This window comes from Caloenas nicobarica, chromosome 2 (genome assembly GCF_036013445.1).
Source record: "Caloenas nicobarica isolate bCalNic1 chromosome 2, bCalNic1.hap1, whole genome shotgun sequence".
NCBI lineage: Eukaryota > Metazoa > Chordata > Aves > Columbiformes > Columbidae > Caloenas > Caloenas nicobarica.
In genome coordinates this window covers 37,546,589-37,563,387 of record NC_088246.1, presented here as the reverse complement: position 1 = coordinate 37,563,387, position 16,799 = coordinate 37,546,589, and the positions used below count along the sequence as shown (strand labels likewise).

The window sequence follows — 16,799 nt, the reverse complement described above, 5'->3', positions numbered from 1 at the left end:
TTTTTTTCCCAATGTTACAGAAAATTCTTCCAGGTGTGGAGTCAGTTGTACTGGGGTTTGAAGTCAACACTGAGAATGAAATAAGTCTTCTTCAAAAAAATACACTAGCTATCTAAGCTAATTCAATGTATTACTTTTACATAAGTTCAAAGTTTACTGAATTTTAATGCCTTGGGATTTGTGGCTCCTCTTTTGGCCAGGATGGTTTAGCCCTGGCATGACATACTCCTGCTAATGTACAGATTATTGTGTTAAAATCCTACAGTGCTCTGCAAGATAACTCATCACAAAACTACTGGGAATCATGCTGGCAGGAGGTAAGCCTCCCCTAATGCGATAGATTTTCATTGCAAGCGTTGACATCCAAGCCACTCTGAGCTAAAGATTTGAAGATACCCTGAAGAATTCTTTCTGCGTAAGTACTACCACTGAAAGAAGATAGCCCAAATTTCAGAAAAATTTCATTTCTCTTCAGCTTCATTGCACAAGACATATTTCTTTATCCAGTGGCCAAAGCTGAAATCTAGAAATGTTGGAATGAAAATTTAGAAATCCCTCTAGAGTAGTAATCTCTCTGTAATTCACAACAGCCAGCATGGCATAACATTGTATATCTACGTATTTCAACCACTGTCTTAATACATCCATGAAGAAAATATAAAAGGGGAAGGGAAACAACAAGGTGGGCAGCTGCACCTGGCTCTCTCTTCTCCACAATACACAGAAAGAGTACAGAAACGAGATCCAAGAGTTAATAATGTTGGTGTGTTCACTCAGTGCAGACAGTGAGCCGTTTTCCCAAAGGAAGTTTAATCCAATATATTTTCTGTTTGGAACAATCCTAATTATTTTTCAGTAATTCTAGTTGACTAGACATAAATACACTTTTCAGCTCAGTTTGACATCAAGAGAAATAGAAGAGTTGGAAAAGAAGCTTTCAAGACAAGCCCAGTAAAAACAGACTGTATAGAAAAAGAGTTTATTGTCCAAATTGTTCAGCTTTTGGCAGAATTGTCATGAGCCAACTGCAATCTTTAGCCTTACAATCTACAACAGAAAAGGATTAAGGAAGATTGTAAGTCCCCATTATACAGAATGAAGTAAAAGACTGTTGTATTTCATTACTTCTATAATATAATATTTTTGTCCCCAAATTTTTCTTAAAGAAATTTCTACTTAGATCAACTAATGTGTCTAACTTTCCCTCCAAATAAGACAAAATTATTTCTCATCAATGACTCTTAAGCAATCTATTTATCTATCTTTTTTACCAGCTTTTAACCACTTTCTTACTATTCCTTTATCATGCTCCGTCCCCAGTGTTTTCAAAGAGGAGCAACTCTTGGTTTTGCAAAAAGTCGTAAAGCCTGTTGCTAATTTTGTTAGCAGGAGTAGCAGCAATTTAACATCTGTACTCCCTGGCCAAGGACAGGCCCATTAGAGACAGTCACTCTGCACATACATAATGAAAAGATGGTCTTTTCTCCCAAGATTTTCAGTCACTGGCATTCAACATGACTGACGGGACAGGCTTCATGTGACAAGCCCATCCAGGCCACGTAACTTCACAAGTACGTTCATGTACTTTGGCTGCATGAGAGAGGAGCAAAGACCTTCCTCAGAAAGAAAACAGCAATGCACAAGCCCCCAGAACATATTCCACCTGCTGTTTCAGAGGCTCTCCAGAGAGAAAGGTGACACGAATAGTTTTGGAAGTCTACAGCTCCTTTTGTCACTCAGTCACAGAGCCACGGGGATGCCACCGCTATGGCCACTCGATGCATACACATTCAGCGACGTGACAGCGAGGGACTGCGATGCCTCCAGCACAAGAGAGTAGCTGGGAGCAACATGTCAAAATGATTCAAAATACCAGAGGGTCAACGACTAGACAGGTCTTCACAGAAAAGGATCCTGGCATCGTTATAGATCAGAAAATGAACACTAATCTCTGATGCTGTCTGTTGCAAAAACTGCCAAAACCAGAATGCCACACTGGGGTGTAAAAACACGAGTGCAGCCAACAAGACACCTTAGAAAAATCCTCTCCTTGCAATGTCCGTTCAGAAAGCCTCTGGCTGGAATATGGAGCGTGGGCTTGGGCATCACATCTCAAGAAAGACTGGGACAAATAATCGGTGAAAGACATGAAAACAGATTGGCCTAAAGAAGAGAAGACAGAGAGAGGCTGCAGCAGACAGGTAGGAAAAAGGCAGCTTTCAAGAGGAAATAAAATAATTTGTTCTCTGTGTGCTCACTAGACATGACGAGAAGTAACAGGCGTATACTGCAAAAAAGAAGACAGAGCTTAGATGTTAGGAAGGTGTTAAAGTAATTAAACACTAAGTAAATAAGCAGAGGCGGTCATGAAATCTTCAACTTCGAAAGGCCTTAAGAAGAGGATGTGCAAGCATCTCTTCCTGACGCAGGGATGACAACCTCTTCAGTTTCTTCCAGCCCCGAGAGACCATGATCCAGCCTATTCCTCACTTTTGCCTGGACTGCTCTCAGGAGATAGGGATTAGCTGGGAGCAGAACTAACTGATTTTATAAATCACAACAATACCATGTCTCTGCCCAACTCTGCGAGGGTCTCAAGACAGAAGGCAGCAGGGAGAATGAGCTGTTCTAGAGGAGAAAGCCAAACCTTCAAGTGATAAACTGGCCATTGCCTATCTAAACAAAAAAACCTCAGCTTAAATCTATTAATATCAGCCTAGCAAAGTACTACATCATATTTGATATCTTCTAAAAAAATATTCTGTGGTAAAAATTTACAGTGCTAGGGAGAAGGTAGGAATGGAGTTCTTCATTACTAGGAAGAATACAAAAGGAAAGACAAAAGTGAAGAACACAAAGAATGCTTTTATTAACTGCTGCCCAAAGCTGCACAACTTCTCTGCTCTGACGGCGTGCTGTAACCTACTGAAAAGGTAGGATGCGTAATGACCCTTTTGCAGGAGGATAACAAATTGTAAAGAAACGCAAGAAGCTCAGCAGCTCTGACTGCTGCCGTGACACTTACTGCAGGCCGATTTCCACTCTATCCAGGTTATTTCTATCATTTTTAAAAACAAAGTATTTAAAAAGAATTGGGTTGGTTTGTTTGCTTATGTGCTTGTACCAAACTTGTAAAAAAGCTGCTCTAAGGCATCCTTTATGAGGGTATTTTTAACTTGGGTGTTTCCTGTCTATGACCTTCAGCAAACTGTCCAGCAGCCAATAATCAATATACCAGACAAAACACTATAAACTCCAGAAGGTAACAAAAATCTCCCCCAACACAGCCACCTGCTATTGCTACTAAACCAGAATACATTTCAGTATGTATTCAGCTCTAACAGAAAACAGCAAGATTGAAAAAGAAAAAACAAATATTTTCTGACCTAGTAAAGAAAATAATGTGCTCCTGAACATGAGCTAAAATAAATTGAAATAAATCTTAATCAAGGAGGCTGCTGGTAAATAATCAAGGCAGGCAGGATCAAGTTCAAAGAACTTCAGCAGCAAAAGGAGTCCTCTATTTTGTTATGCAGCTTCCCTTCACACAGTAAGGGCATTATTCAACGTAAGAAAGAATATCACTGTTACCTTGAATGCAAGATTAAAAATCTGAAGATAGCATTTAAACTGTACTCCCTTTTTTCAAGAATGATGTGTTGAGTCATTTAAGTGGGAGGAAAAACATCCCCAGCAGCAGCAGATAAATGCAGTAAGCCATATCAATGCTCTAAACGCTGCTTGCAATTCTGCAACCAGGAGAAGCACTAAAACATTCCTGTGACACATGCCACAACAGCCCACAGCACCTCTGCACAAACCTGTTGGTGTTCTGTCACCTACCCTAATGCATCCCCAAAAGCCATGCTGCCTAACCAGGTCACTGCTGCTACTTGACATAGGAGACTAGGTAGAAACCTGAGTATGGGCTGAAGGCGTGGAAGGAAAATCAGGAAACAAGTCATCAGAACTGGTAGATGGAAAATGAGGAGGAAGAGAGAGCCCTAGACAAGTCCCTGAGCAGCGCCCTGAGTGTGAGACTGCCCCTTCATTACACTGGGAGAATACCTATGCATGGGGACAGGGGAAGGATAAAAACAAAAATCCACGGAGGAATAATATTAACTCAGTTTATCTCTTGTCATTCATTTTATGAATACTTTTGCTCCGTACTTGGGAAGTGCAGAAGTTTCTCTGAAGTCAGGTTATCTGCAAACTCTGAACAGGAATAAGGGAGCTTAGATAGTGGTAGGTACTTTTCCTGAGTCTGGAAAAGGTGTAGATCCTATTAGCTCCTATGCAAAATACTAAGTAAAAGAATATTTATTTCCAAATGATGAACAATCTGGTAATTTACAGATGCTTTCATTTCAACAAAGCTGAATATTTTGATACCGATTTATGAGATATACTCTTCATAAAAACATCTATCACTCTCTTACTAATCTATACAGGGCAATTAAAATGTGTCAGTACATATTAGTTAGTCATGATGGTATTTCAAACAGATATGCATATATTTTGGAAACAAAGGATAAACAGGAACCTACATTGCGAATCTTCTGAATTTTCATTCAGAGGCCTGAAATTCAGGAGACCTTGTTTGAAAACCATGCAAACTCCACCATGTTCATGCCTACTTCTCTTCAGTGTTCCAAAAAGACCCGTGTAACTGGCTGATTTGACCATTCTCTGTGCATACGTATATACATACACACACAGGAAGTATAGGAAGCAAGAGAGATATATAAAGTTTCTCTATTTATTCATATTAGGAAACACAAGTTGATCAGCTGCTCAATACTCTGTTCTTATCTTGAACACCAGACACCTCACAAAGTATCAGTCACAGAGCAAACACAGGAGACCTCGTTCTACATATTATTTTAACCAAACACAAGAAATACTGGCCTAAATTGGAACAGATATGTAAATCTATACAAGCACACAGCATTTTCACCTACACACAGACTTATTGATAAACTTTATCTAGGCCAAGATATGACACAGGCTTTCATTTATTTTGCCTTGAAAACTACTTATATTTGACATCACGTCAAAATAAAACTAACTAGGTGAAAAGACTGATATGTAACAAAGATCAAAGGAAATTTAAAAAAATGAGGAGAATAGCAAAATTGCAAACACAGACACATCACCCACTTCCAAGGAAACATGGAGAGGAGGGTGAAGCTTCCCAAAGCAGCTGTCAAGCAAAACCTAAGGGATAATTAGCAACTTCATCAGTCCATAATGACAGCTCCATACAGTTTGTGCTCCTCAGTCACAAGCTGCCATCTTGTCTTCCAAAAAGATGGCTTTAACTTCTCCATTTTGTAGAGATCAAGAAATGCACCAACTGGTCCATACCGTATTTCTTTGTCAAAGATGACCACCAGTCTGATTTGCAAATCATAACCTAGACCACTAGTAAACCAAGCTTGATGAAATTCAAGTGGAACAGACAAGCCTCTTCTAGTTTTCTTCAGCTGTAACTATTTAAATGAAATATTTACTATTGTGTCTGCAGAATTATTAGAATGATTTCTCCTCTGTTCAGTAGTCAATGGACTGTTAGAATGAGGTTGATGTGGCTTCAGCCGAGTGCTCCACCACCCTACTACTGCAGCGGGGTGAGACTTGACAGAGCCTGGGAGAGGCGGGATTTCCTGTCAGTCCTTAAAGAGCCTTGGAGAAAACACCGCCAACTTTCTCTGATGTCATGACTGCAAGGGAATTTCAGGCAAGCAATATTCCAGCCTCCTTTCTTTTGTTCATGTGCTGCTGCAAATCACCGGCATTCTGTGGGAAGATATTCACTCAGGAGATACCACAGGAAAATGGCATTGGGCGTAAACCCACATTTTAAACCTAACAGGAAAACCTGTACGTGGCCAATTTGAAGGGACGCTGGATACAATACATTTTGACATTCCACAGCTCCTCTGTGCAAATTTAACCAAAGACTCTTTGGACCTCCAACTGTTTTCAGCCCCCCCACATTCAGCCAGGATTTCTACTTTCACTACGGATTTCAGCTGAAGAACTTTCCTCCTTCTGTCAAGGTCTGTTCAAAATTGCTCTTCGCTTCATTTGCAACCCACAGACTACTGCTGTGTCCTCCTTGTTTCTTTTTGTTTCTATCATAAAGACAGGATTATAAAAACACAATTAAAGCAGCAGCAATATTATAAGAATTTGAAGATATAGGCTCCATTAAGTTTTAGATGTACAAACATTTTCGTTAATGAAAATAGGTTTCACAATTCTGCTCATTTTCACTTAATTGCTGGCAAATGGGGTCTCTTGGTGTGTCACTGTATGTGTTCTGAGGCTTCTTTCTACGGAAAGATAATATAATATTCTGAATTATCTTAGACGAGCTCTAAGGACTGACAGCAAGAGACACCTTCTCATGATGGTGTTTGACTTTTTGCAGTAGAGTGATCTGAACAAGTGCCATGAAAATTGCCATTTAACCTCATTATCTACCACCAATATCATGGCCAATTTCAATGCCTGTTATAACTCACTAGTACTTTACCAGAGTATAGACATTGTTACTAGAAAGATGAGGGCAGAGGGAAAGGAAAATATTCAGCTTGTAAAGGTCACTAAATGAGCAGAATAAGGGAATTCATGGAAGACTTATTGCAATGATTAAATACTTATTATGCAGTCAGATATACTCTACAAACATCTTACTAAGGCTTAACTTTAACAATGTTGCCCAAGCTTACCTAATTCTGGAAGTGACCAATCAAAAGCTTTTTCTTATGTACAAATATAAAACATTTTTGTACCTGAAAGTAGGACTGACAAAAGTAACCAGCATTTTAAAAACACTTTTCAATATTGCCATTGTTTAAATGATAGTCTACTAATTGTATTGTTCTCAGCTTGAACCCTACGCTTCAGAAGCAACTCTGAGGACAACTGAATAAAGAATAATTTGCAGTCATTCACTTTTGGAGATGTGTAAAGATCCTGTATATTCTCTGCTAGTAGCGTACAAGATGGCAGTATCATTATAAACCTGCTAGTGACCATTTCAACAGTTATGCTCTATGAAATGCCACTAACTATACACTTGTTTTGATAAATCTGGGTAATGGATACCCAGAGGGCCAAAACAGTTCCTGACCCTCTGGATGGTTGGAGTGAAAGACTCTCAGCGGTACAGTCTGAATATGCCATCATTCTTTTAGTCTCTTACAATCACTTAAGCAAAGAAAAAGAATTTTTTTTTTTGCAAAGAAAAGTCCCCCTTTTGAAATCGTATTTGCTTTTAGTCAAGAAGCCATAATTTTGATGCTTTAAAGGCAGAGACAATCATGTCTACTGTTTCTGACACAACCTATTTGGAATTCAGAATGACGGCGAAGGCAATTAACTGACATTTTTCTACATAATAATATAAGCTAAGGCTCTAAGGCTTTGTCTACACTAGGGAAATTTAGACAAGTTTCTCAGTGTTGCTGACACTGACTTGGCCAAGACTCTGTTAAGAATATGCGAGGTCTAAAGCAGACGAACTCACAGCCTCAAAAATTATTGTCAGCAATTAAGGCTTTCTTGGAACAGAACAGGAATAGCACTCACAGGTATGAATATCTGAATGACTCTACACAAGTAATCCAAGAGTCATGGGTCACTCACTCCCTCTTCGACGGAAATTTGTAACAAGCCTATTGTTTAACCAAAAATGTTCCCAAATAATATCACCATCCTTCCTTGATTCTTTCACATTATTAACAACTCGATTTCTTTAAAAGATATTTTAACTTTGAGTAGTCTACTACTGAAATACTTCTTAAAATTAAGAATTCTTTAAAACGATACTTTAGAATAAAACCATGAAGTTAAATGCCTGAATGGTTTTCTGAGAGTGTAATTTTTTTGTCAGCATTTCTGTAGAATAAACCCTAAAAAATGCTTTATAATATGACTTCCTCACAGATATGATTATTTGGTGCCTATCATCACACTTGCACAATATTTAAAAGCTACTCCTCCACCTGAATGGCACTTTTAAACAAAACTTTTCCTATTTAAAAAATAAATCGTTAAAACATTGCTGGAAGGAATATAGTTACAAATGAGGGTATTGGCAGAAATCCAATGTTATTGGGAAGGTAGGATATTCACACCAGTCGCGCTGTCAGTGGTGATTAATTAAAACCCGTTAGGTACCTGAAGCCCTAACAGCTCACTCAATATGATTCCCATTGCAGGAATTACCTGCTTTTGCTGACAAGATATTCATGCAGGCAAAAAAAAAAAAAAAAAAAATAAATAAAAGGAGAATCATGATAGCAAAGTTCAAAGACACAAAAATTTAAATGCTCATGTTTTATTTACAGTCCCAGCTTTTAGTTGGGTGGTTCGCATATCAGGAGAGGCAATTTCTGTCTCCATAATATAGTTAAACAAGAAACCCAGACAAATAAGATGGTAGAACTGCAAAGATCTGAGGCTAAAACTCTTGTGACTATGGAGTAACAAAAAGGTAATGGAAGAGCAAATGAATGTGGAAAATATGGAAGACAGCAATGGAAAAGATGGAGGAATTATGAAAATGCCAAGTGGCGAGAGAACAACAACAATGACCCCCCGCCCCCAACAAAAAACCCAAACAACCTCCAAACAAAAAAACCAAAACCCCAACCTTTCTAAAGTTTATCTGTTGTTGTTACAGATTTTGTTTGCAGTAGATGCTTGAATTTCCTTGTAAACAGCACAGAATTTGGCAGTTATGAATAAAAGACGTCTTCCCATAAGCATGAAGGATTTAAAATCATTTGCAATTTTTACATTTGTCTGAAACAGTTTGACTCCTACATGATACACGAGAACATCCTCAACCAAGTTTAGTTCCTATGATATGTGCATGGACAGATAAATCCTTCCACCATCATTCACACATCCTGCTGACACCTGCTCTCCAGCTGCTGGATGAGCATCATGTTGCATACTAAATAACGATCATATTGCAGAGTAATATATTTTCACATACATAACAGAAAATTAGATTTTGAGATTTTTCTATGTAACTGACAGAAATTTAGGATTAATAAGAGACCACCTTTAGTGAAGAACAACTATACAATCATTGTATTACACTGACATCAAACTAGAATCAAGAAAAACAACAACAACAACACACCTGTCTTACAATCTGTGTGTTAAGGAAAAGCTAATGGGTGGCATAAGAATACAGTGCCAAATTTTCTCTCTAAAATAATCTGTGATTCTCTCTAAAACCAATATATAGCTCTACTTTATACAAACCAAACAATATGAACCACAAAGAACAATCTAGGTATCAGGACACCCTCTTCAATGATATGTAAAAATAAAGCTGTAAAAGTAGAGCACATCATCAGTGTAGTAGTGTGATTAGTTTTTGACGCTTATGTCAGAGAATCTCTATTTCTAGCAACCAGGTTGTGAACACATATAGTTGATCTACACAAAGATTCAAAATCCAAGTTACAAGAAGTCAACCAAAGATCACATTTGTGGGAATTCATACTGCTTCATATTCCCACCTGAATAAAGTCTCTTGAGATGTTTAAGTTAATTAAAAAAAAAAATCAAAACAAAACGAAATAGGATTCTCTTCAGTCTGTGAAGTGAGCTGCTAAAAATGGTTCATCAGTCAGAACCAAACCCAAATTATATGAATAGGATTTTTTTTTTAACTTATTTTGTTATGTGATGCTTTGCCAATTACATACTCATATGCTTAATAGAACATGACCTTAGTTTCTTTCTGCAAATCTTTGGAAACAACCTGAATAGGAATTAAATATGTATGGTCTTTAAACACCAAAAAAACGGAGTAAAGGATAATTTCAGTTGTATATAACATGTTCTGGAGTCTAAGGAAACAAGTTCAATATAGCACAGTCGTAAAGAGTTTGCAATTGCACATTTACTCCACTTGTGTATATAATCTTGTTTCTATAACATGAATACAATTGTATTAATTTGATCCAAATTTTCACTCATGGAGGCAAGCTAAAAAATGCTTTGAGTTAGTATTATAAATTTTGGACTAAACTGATCCAGACTAAGTCACTTGTATCCCCACAAAGGTGAGTTTCAAACTGTAGGCAAGGGTTCCTAAGTATTCAATGCTTATTGATCAGATTTTCTCAAGACAAATTCTTTCTCAAAGTAGTTCCAGAATGAAAAAGATAAAAAATAAAAAAAAAAATTAAAAGTAAGAAAAGTGAGAAACTCCTCTAAGTCTGTACTGGAAGTAAATAAAATGTTTAGCTTAACTATTTTGAGCTATAGCACTACTAGTTTAATACCTGTTACCTGATGTTCGTTTACTAAAAACCTGAATGTCCTCTCGTTTTGAGAATACCAGCCAAGAAGACTGGTATAATTTGTTTTGTATGAGAATTTTGGGGAGGAAGGTCTTGTTAAAATCCTCCAGCACACATGCACTGGAGTCCCAGGGGGTTACAGCATCCTCCTTCTCCCTGAGCCTTGACTTTGACAGAGAGAAAGTATGACGCGAGGGCTCACCCACCCCAGTGTTTTGCTTGCCCTTCTTAGTATCCTGCGGGTATACCTTGGGACCATCCCAAACTGACAGGGCTTGACGACTGCCCGTGTGAGGCCAAGACCCTGCTCTCCTCGGACATGTGAAAAAAACCCACAAATGCAACGGCCTTTGAGTTAAGGTGCTGGGTGGACTCAGGAAAACTGGATTCAATTCCTGGCTTCGCAATGGATCTTCTTCATGACCCTGGGCAACTCATTTAATCTGCCTGTGCCTTGGCACAAAGCCTTGTGCTCCACGCAAAGCTGTTCCGAGACTGTATCTGTTGATACTTGACAACCGCTGTGCTGGGGCTCTGCTGCAGAGGGCGGGCGGTATGGGAAGCAGGTCGGGGCCCGGGATGATGTCTGAGAACTATACATCACGCCGATGAACCGCAGTTTCTGTCTTCTTTCACATCATCTTTTATACCTCGTGTAATCACTTCATGCGTTCATTACTAGTATTACATGTCTATTTGCACAAAATTTGCCCCGACATTATAGAAGATAAAGCTATCACAGTTTTATTGATTGAGCAGACACATCTACATATGTTTTCCATTATGATTATACCATGCAGGTTGAGGAACTGACATATTTAACTAAGTAGAAATGGAGAAATACAGAAAAAGAAAACGGAGACAACATGACTCAGCCAAACCTTCAGCCCTAGAGATTGCTTAATATCCTATCATCTTTAAAGTTTCTGTGACAGAATTGAGATCTAAGGCTATCAGTTCAGTATTTTAACTTGAACATAATCCTTGGCAGAACGCATTCAACAAACTGGAGTATCCTGCAGATGCAGGAAGAAAATACACCTTCATTTTGACAAGGAAACACAAAACCTTAGGTGGTATACAAAAAAGCACAGTAAGCAATGGTTAATGAGTATTTGTCTAATGAAGGGACTTCCAGTGGTAGAATGAGGCCTCCTAATTAGCAAATATTAATCTCCTTTAATTAATCAACCTTAAGAAAAAATTACTATTAAAAATAATGGCTTGGAAAAATTAAAGTGAATACTACCCAACAGACTGTACAAAAGAGTTTCAGTAATCATATGCTGCTGACAATTCATCAGATTTAACAAGGTAGAGCGAAAGAACTGACCTCCCGAGGACAGATGATTCTCTTGGGACGCGGTGCCTCTTGCTGCAACTGATACACTGTCAAACGCAAAAATGTACAGATAATTAGAAGACAGCAACATACACAAACTTTTATTCAGATGAGTCTTTTTAGCCAGAGGCTGCAGAGAAAAATGCAAATGTAAAAAAACCGAGAGCAAATGGAGGTATTTCAGTGCATCTGAGTCACTTATATGGAAATCGGCTGTTGACCTGCAAACTAGCTAAAGTGATCATTCTTTTGACTTTTAGAAGTATTATCTCCTTTTGTACTTGTTACTACATTTCTATTCCAGGGAAGAGAAGCTAGAGTTATTAGGAGTATCTCAGGATAAAAATCTCACTTTTGTGTATACCGTGCTGTAACGACTCAAACCAGGATGCCTACCAGCAACACCAGCGCTTTTATGGGTAGGCCATGAAAAAGTTCAGGAAAGGGTTCACCACAATCTCATGATTTCTTTCAAGATTTGCTGGAAATTACTGACGAGCAGGCAAGCATCCCTTTCAGAGCAATTACGCCCTATTCAAATGGCCCCAGATCAATTTTGCGAATCTTCTGAGGGCTGGAGGAGAGAGACCTGAGGCTGGGGGCAGCCGCTGAACCCTGGCCCCCAGCCTCTCCGCTGCAAGTATTTAATGAGATCCTCTCCTTCCTTTCCACCCGAGTCGTGAGAGGAAGCTGACATGCAATGACAGTAATCAATTCCAGCGCAGACAGACTGTCTCTCTGTAACTCCAGTAAAAATCCCAGAGGTTTGGATTGCCTCCCTCAAGAAAGGCCTTCTGCATGCTGACCTTCTTGTGTTTGGAAAGATCATGTCGTGGCTATGAATTTTTTTAAAAGACCAAGTTTCCAGTATGGGGCTCTTCACAATGCCTGCGAAGCTTTGAATTATGCCCCAAAAGGTGGTAGATGGCAGGAGGAATATAAATACCTGTAGTTTTGATAAGCACAGGAGCCTTGTTGCAGAAAGTGAACTGAAATGGTAGGTGTTAGTCTTTAGGACCTTCTCCCACCTTCTCTTTAAATGGGGCTAGGAGTGATGAAGGCTGAGGAGCAGAGAAGTCCTTGGCTTGCACCCAAGTTTGTCACTCAGGGGATGTGGAAGCTTTGGGGGCCATGTGCTCCACTCACGTCAAAGCAGAAGAAATCATAACTTCTCCTTTTCCCGACCCAGCCTTCATCCCTGGCTCCTTGGAGGGGCACAGAAAGAGCGTTCATTTCTTATATTCCCTATCAGTGGTAATGCATAGGGATGTGATCCAGCTCTGAACTTGCAGTAAAGCTTTGGATTTAACCGGCTTCATTCAACACCACCAGAACTCACATTACTTTTGCACAAGATTCATCATAACTAGTGGTATTTCTTACCTCTTTCAGCTGTGTGACTGAACAAGATTCAAAGCCTTCCTTTTACTCTATTCTGATCAAATGACTTGTGTATCCTAAAGACTTGCCAAGCAAAGCATGAAAATTTTGCTTCAAAAATCAGAGACCATTTTTTAACACCTTGATTACTCTGGAGCCCAATATCATGATTTTAGAGTCCATTTCTGAATGTCTGAAATCAGCATAACCCCTGATTCAGCAGGTTACTGATGCTTAGTAATAAACATATTCAAGAGGAAAATAGTAACCTTTTTCTTCCCTCGTACATTTCCAGTAGAGAGAAGGAACTCTACAGATTCAAAATATTTCAAGAATATAATTGCTTCCTATTTAAAAGATCTATTTCCCCTATTTATTCATTTAAATTTTAATTGAAAAATCCTACTTCATAAAAATCCTATTTTTCAATAATCGAACTTATTAAATATTAACGGACATAGCAAATTAAGCTAGTGAAGCTGTTTCTAAGATAACCTGGATAGCTCTGGTGCAAAACAAGTTGATCTGAAGAATATATATTAAGCCTATCTTGTGATGTGCTGCATTTATAAGAAATAAGAAAAGCAAAGAGCTCTCTGAAATGACCAAAATGATCTCTGTGGCTGATATCACTGGAAAAGCAAGGGTGGGGAGAAGAGTCAGCATTTCACAAAACGAAGTAATGACTAATGGGAGAGGGCAGATATAGGAAAGACTTTAAAAGCAAACACAAAAAACTGGATGCTGGTAGGATGTAGTGGGATGAATCGGTGCAGGGATTCATGATGAATGCAAGGAAGACGAATCAGCTTAACAACTCTGTTTTGAATAGATTGGAAAAGGTTACTGTCATTCTCAGAGAGACACGGGTACTTAATCCACATAGTTATCTCAACTGCGAAAATATCTGATTTAGAAATGTATTGGAGGAAAATGTAGTAAGATTTTAAATATCCAAATAAATAATAATAAGAAATTGTATGCTGCCGTAAGTGTGCAGGATTAGAAAATAGCCCAAATAACAAGCGTGACTGAGCTTGTGAATGGTGGTAATCATAGAAAACATCATGAATGGGAAATGGTTTCCTGGGAAAGAGAAAGAATAGAGATTGGGCCATATGAGCTTTAAATTGGACGACATTAAACTGACAGAAAGACAGCCCAGTGGAACTACTGGAGAGCGGTGCAGAACCATTAGACAGAAAGAGAGAAGACAGATCAGGAACAGAAAGAAAAGATTGGGAAGCACCGCCTGGCATTGTGGTAAGGGAAGCCAAACAGCTCAACAGGAGAGAAATGCCAGAAGAGCCAGACAGGAACACAGCAGCCTGGGATAGCCAGAGAAGACACGCAGCAAGGCAAGAGTGTGGGAGGTAAAACAGTGAAAGGCCAGGTAAGTGAAAAACAAGGAAAAGGCAGTATCTCACAGACCGAGGTATTAAGGAGCAAAGCAAGTGTGACCCTACCAAAAGATGTATTCTTCTCTAGAAAGGTTCTCTCCTGTTTCTGCTTCAAATGAATACTATACAAAAGCCGGCTAATGGGCTATGAATACAAGTGCAATATTATGGTTAAGGTGACTTGAGAAAAACGTGCCCTACAGCTAAGTTCCAATGAGCGCAGACACCTCATTAAGTGACCTCATTTTCAGAAGCGCTGAACATCCTGCAGCTCTGCCCGATTTCATTATACACTTTTCCCAAAGTGCTGGGCACTCACACTCTGGCTGACATTGCTGAGACCTCAGCAGCGTCCAGGGGATGGTCAGGAGTTCAGAAAGCACATGGCCATCACTTACTTGCTGGAATGACAAACAAGCTCTGCCTTTGTGTCTCATTTTCCCCCCTTTACCTCTGAAAATCTTAAACCAGAATCCAATGTATAAGGATACAGTAAACCAAAGTAACAGAAAACCACGCTTATTTAATACAGTGGTAAGCAGTGATTGACATCTAACCAAGTATATTCCAGCATTTAGAACTGTCAGGCAGGTTAGAGACAAACCCACTGTGACCATAAAAAGATGACACTCAAACATAATGATGATTATTTTAGCCCCAGGAAAATGAACCTTACAAAAAGTCAACTGCATGCAAAAAGAAAAGGTATTATTACTGCTTAGACAACAGCATCAGACTGGGAGTACCTTTTTGTTCAGCATCAGATGCAAATTAAATGCACAGTAATAATACACACCAAATATTAAACCAAATGCAGCACTGCAATAGAAAAATCCAGTAACTTTTAATTCGTCCTTAATCATCTTTATCAGTTTCATAATTCAGATAGTCTGCAAGCATTCATAGCATCACAATCACCTGGGAAGTTATAAAGTAAAAAAAATTTAATTTATTATTCAATTTCTAGGGGAACATTTCTTTAGGATGTAAAGTGACTACTTAGAATATATCTCTCTCTTTTGTTCCTGCTAGAGGACAAGTCTTGTCTCATGGGATGAGTAAAGAAATTCTACAATACGTTTTAGAAAGAACTTTCTAATTTCAAAATCTGATCTGTGTAAGTAACAGAACAGGTGACACGCAAAAATCAGCACTTACTCGTCTTCTGCCAGGGAAGAAGGACTACCACCATTTCTTCATACTTTTTTCATTCTGCAGCGTGTCAGGAACTCAAGCTTTCTCCTTTAACTCACCTATGACTACTGTTCAGTGATGCTCCAGCAGAGAGGAAGAATTCCTATCATGGCTTTTATAAAGCAGCAAAGACACACACTGCCTTCACTCTGAGAACGTTTCACAACGTTCCTTAGTTTTGCCTCCTTGGCCCCATCTCAGTCAGGCATTTATCCATGTGCTGAGCTTGAACAATATGAGCTGTCCTATTTCTGCAGGATTACTCACATGGTTAATTAGGAACCTAAGTGCCTGGTTGAACTAAAGCCTTAATTTCTAACAAAACCGAGTCTCAGACACTGTGCTTAGTATTTGCTGAAGGGCAGAAGGCAGGGAAACTTTGTAAGGAGCTGAAGCATGACATCAGCTGATGCTCTGCACCTCGCCACATTGCTTCATACCAACGTACTGACCTTAAATAATGCAAATAAACATTAAAGTGGCATTGACATTAGACTTGCTTAGCACATGCCAATCTCAACAGTGGCAAAAGGAGAAAAAGAGTGGTTTTGCATCTCTTGAAAACCCCAGCACATACACTCTGTAGCTGGAAGTAAAAAATGACTGTGCTGTTTCAGCAGTCAAACAAATTGCCTCGTCACGTGAAGCAGGTTCAGATGATTGGTTCTGCTGGAAGAGGGCAGTGCAGCACTGGAGGAGGTTACCCACAAAGGTGGCAGAGGCTCCATCCCTGAAGATTTTCAGGACTCGGTTAGACAAAGCCATGGCTGCACTGCTTGAGAGCTGACAATAGTCAGAGCCAACTAGTTGTGCTTCGAGTGGGAAGACCAAACAGCTCAGCCCACAAGTCCCTGCCAACCCACGTCTGCGATCCTTACCTTCCTTTCTTTCCTACCTCGGTGATGGTAAAAAGGCAAAATGCCATTTTGTATAAAATTCCTAACATGAGACTACAAAAAGAAATCTGCTACTGGATATTTATTTGTGGATCTGTTATTTAAGTATGAATGCAATCAAATCCACTGCCAAGACACTGCTGGCTGCCACTAACTTTCCAAATTTTTTCCCCAAGTCCCTTCCTGGTAATATAAAATTATTCTTGTCATTTCTTTTATTCTCTGTGTCCCAGGGCTATTGGAAAAA

At 39.1% G+C, this 16,799-nt stretch overlaps 1 protein-coding gene across 1 annotated transcript in view; it reads right to left on the bottom strand.

The window, feature by feature from the left end:
* CHN2 (chimerin 2) overlaps window positions 1-16,799 on the bottom strand; it is a 164,609-nt gene that overhangs the window by 78,101 nt on the left and 69,709 nt on the right. Inside the window, exon 3 of the mRNA XM_065627803.1 lies at window positions 11,674-11,729. Coding sequence (XP_065483875.1) covers window positions 11,674-11,729 — 56 coding nt within the window. The remainder of the gene's footprint in view (window positions 1-11,673; window positions 11,730-16,799) is intronic.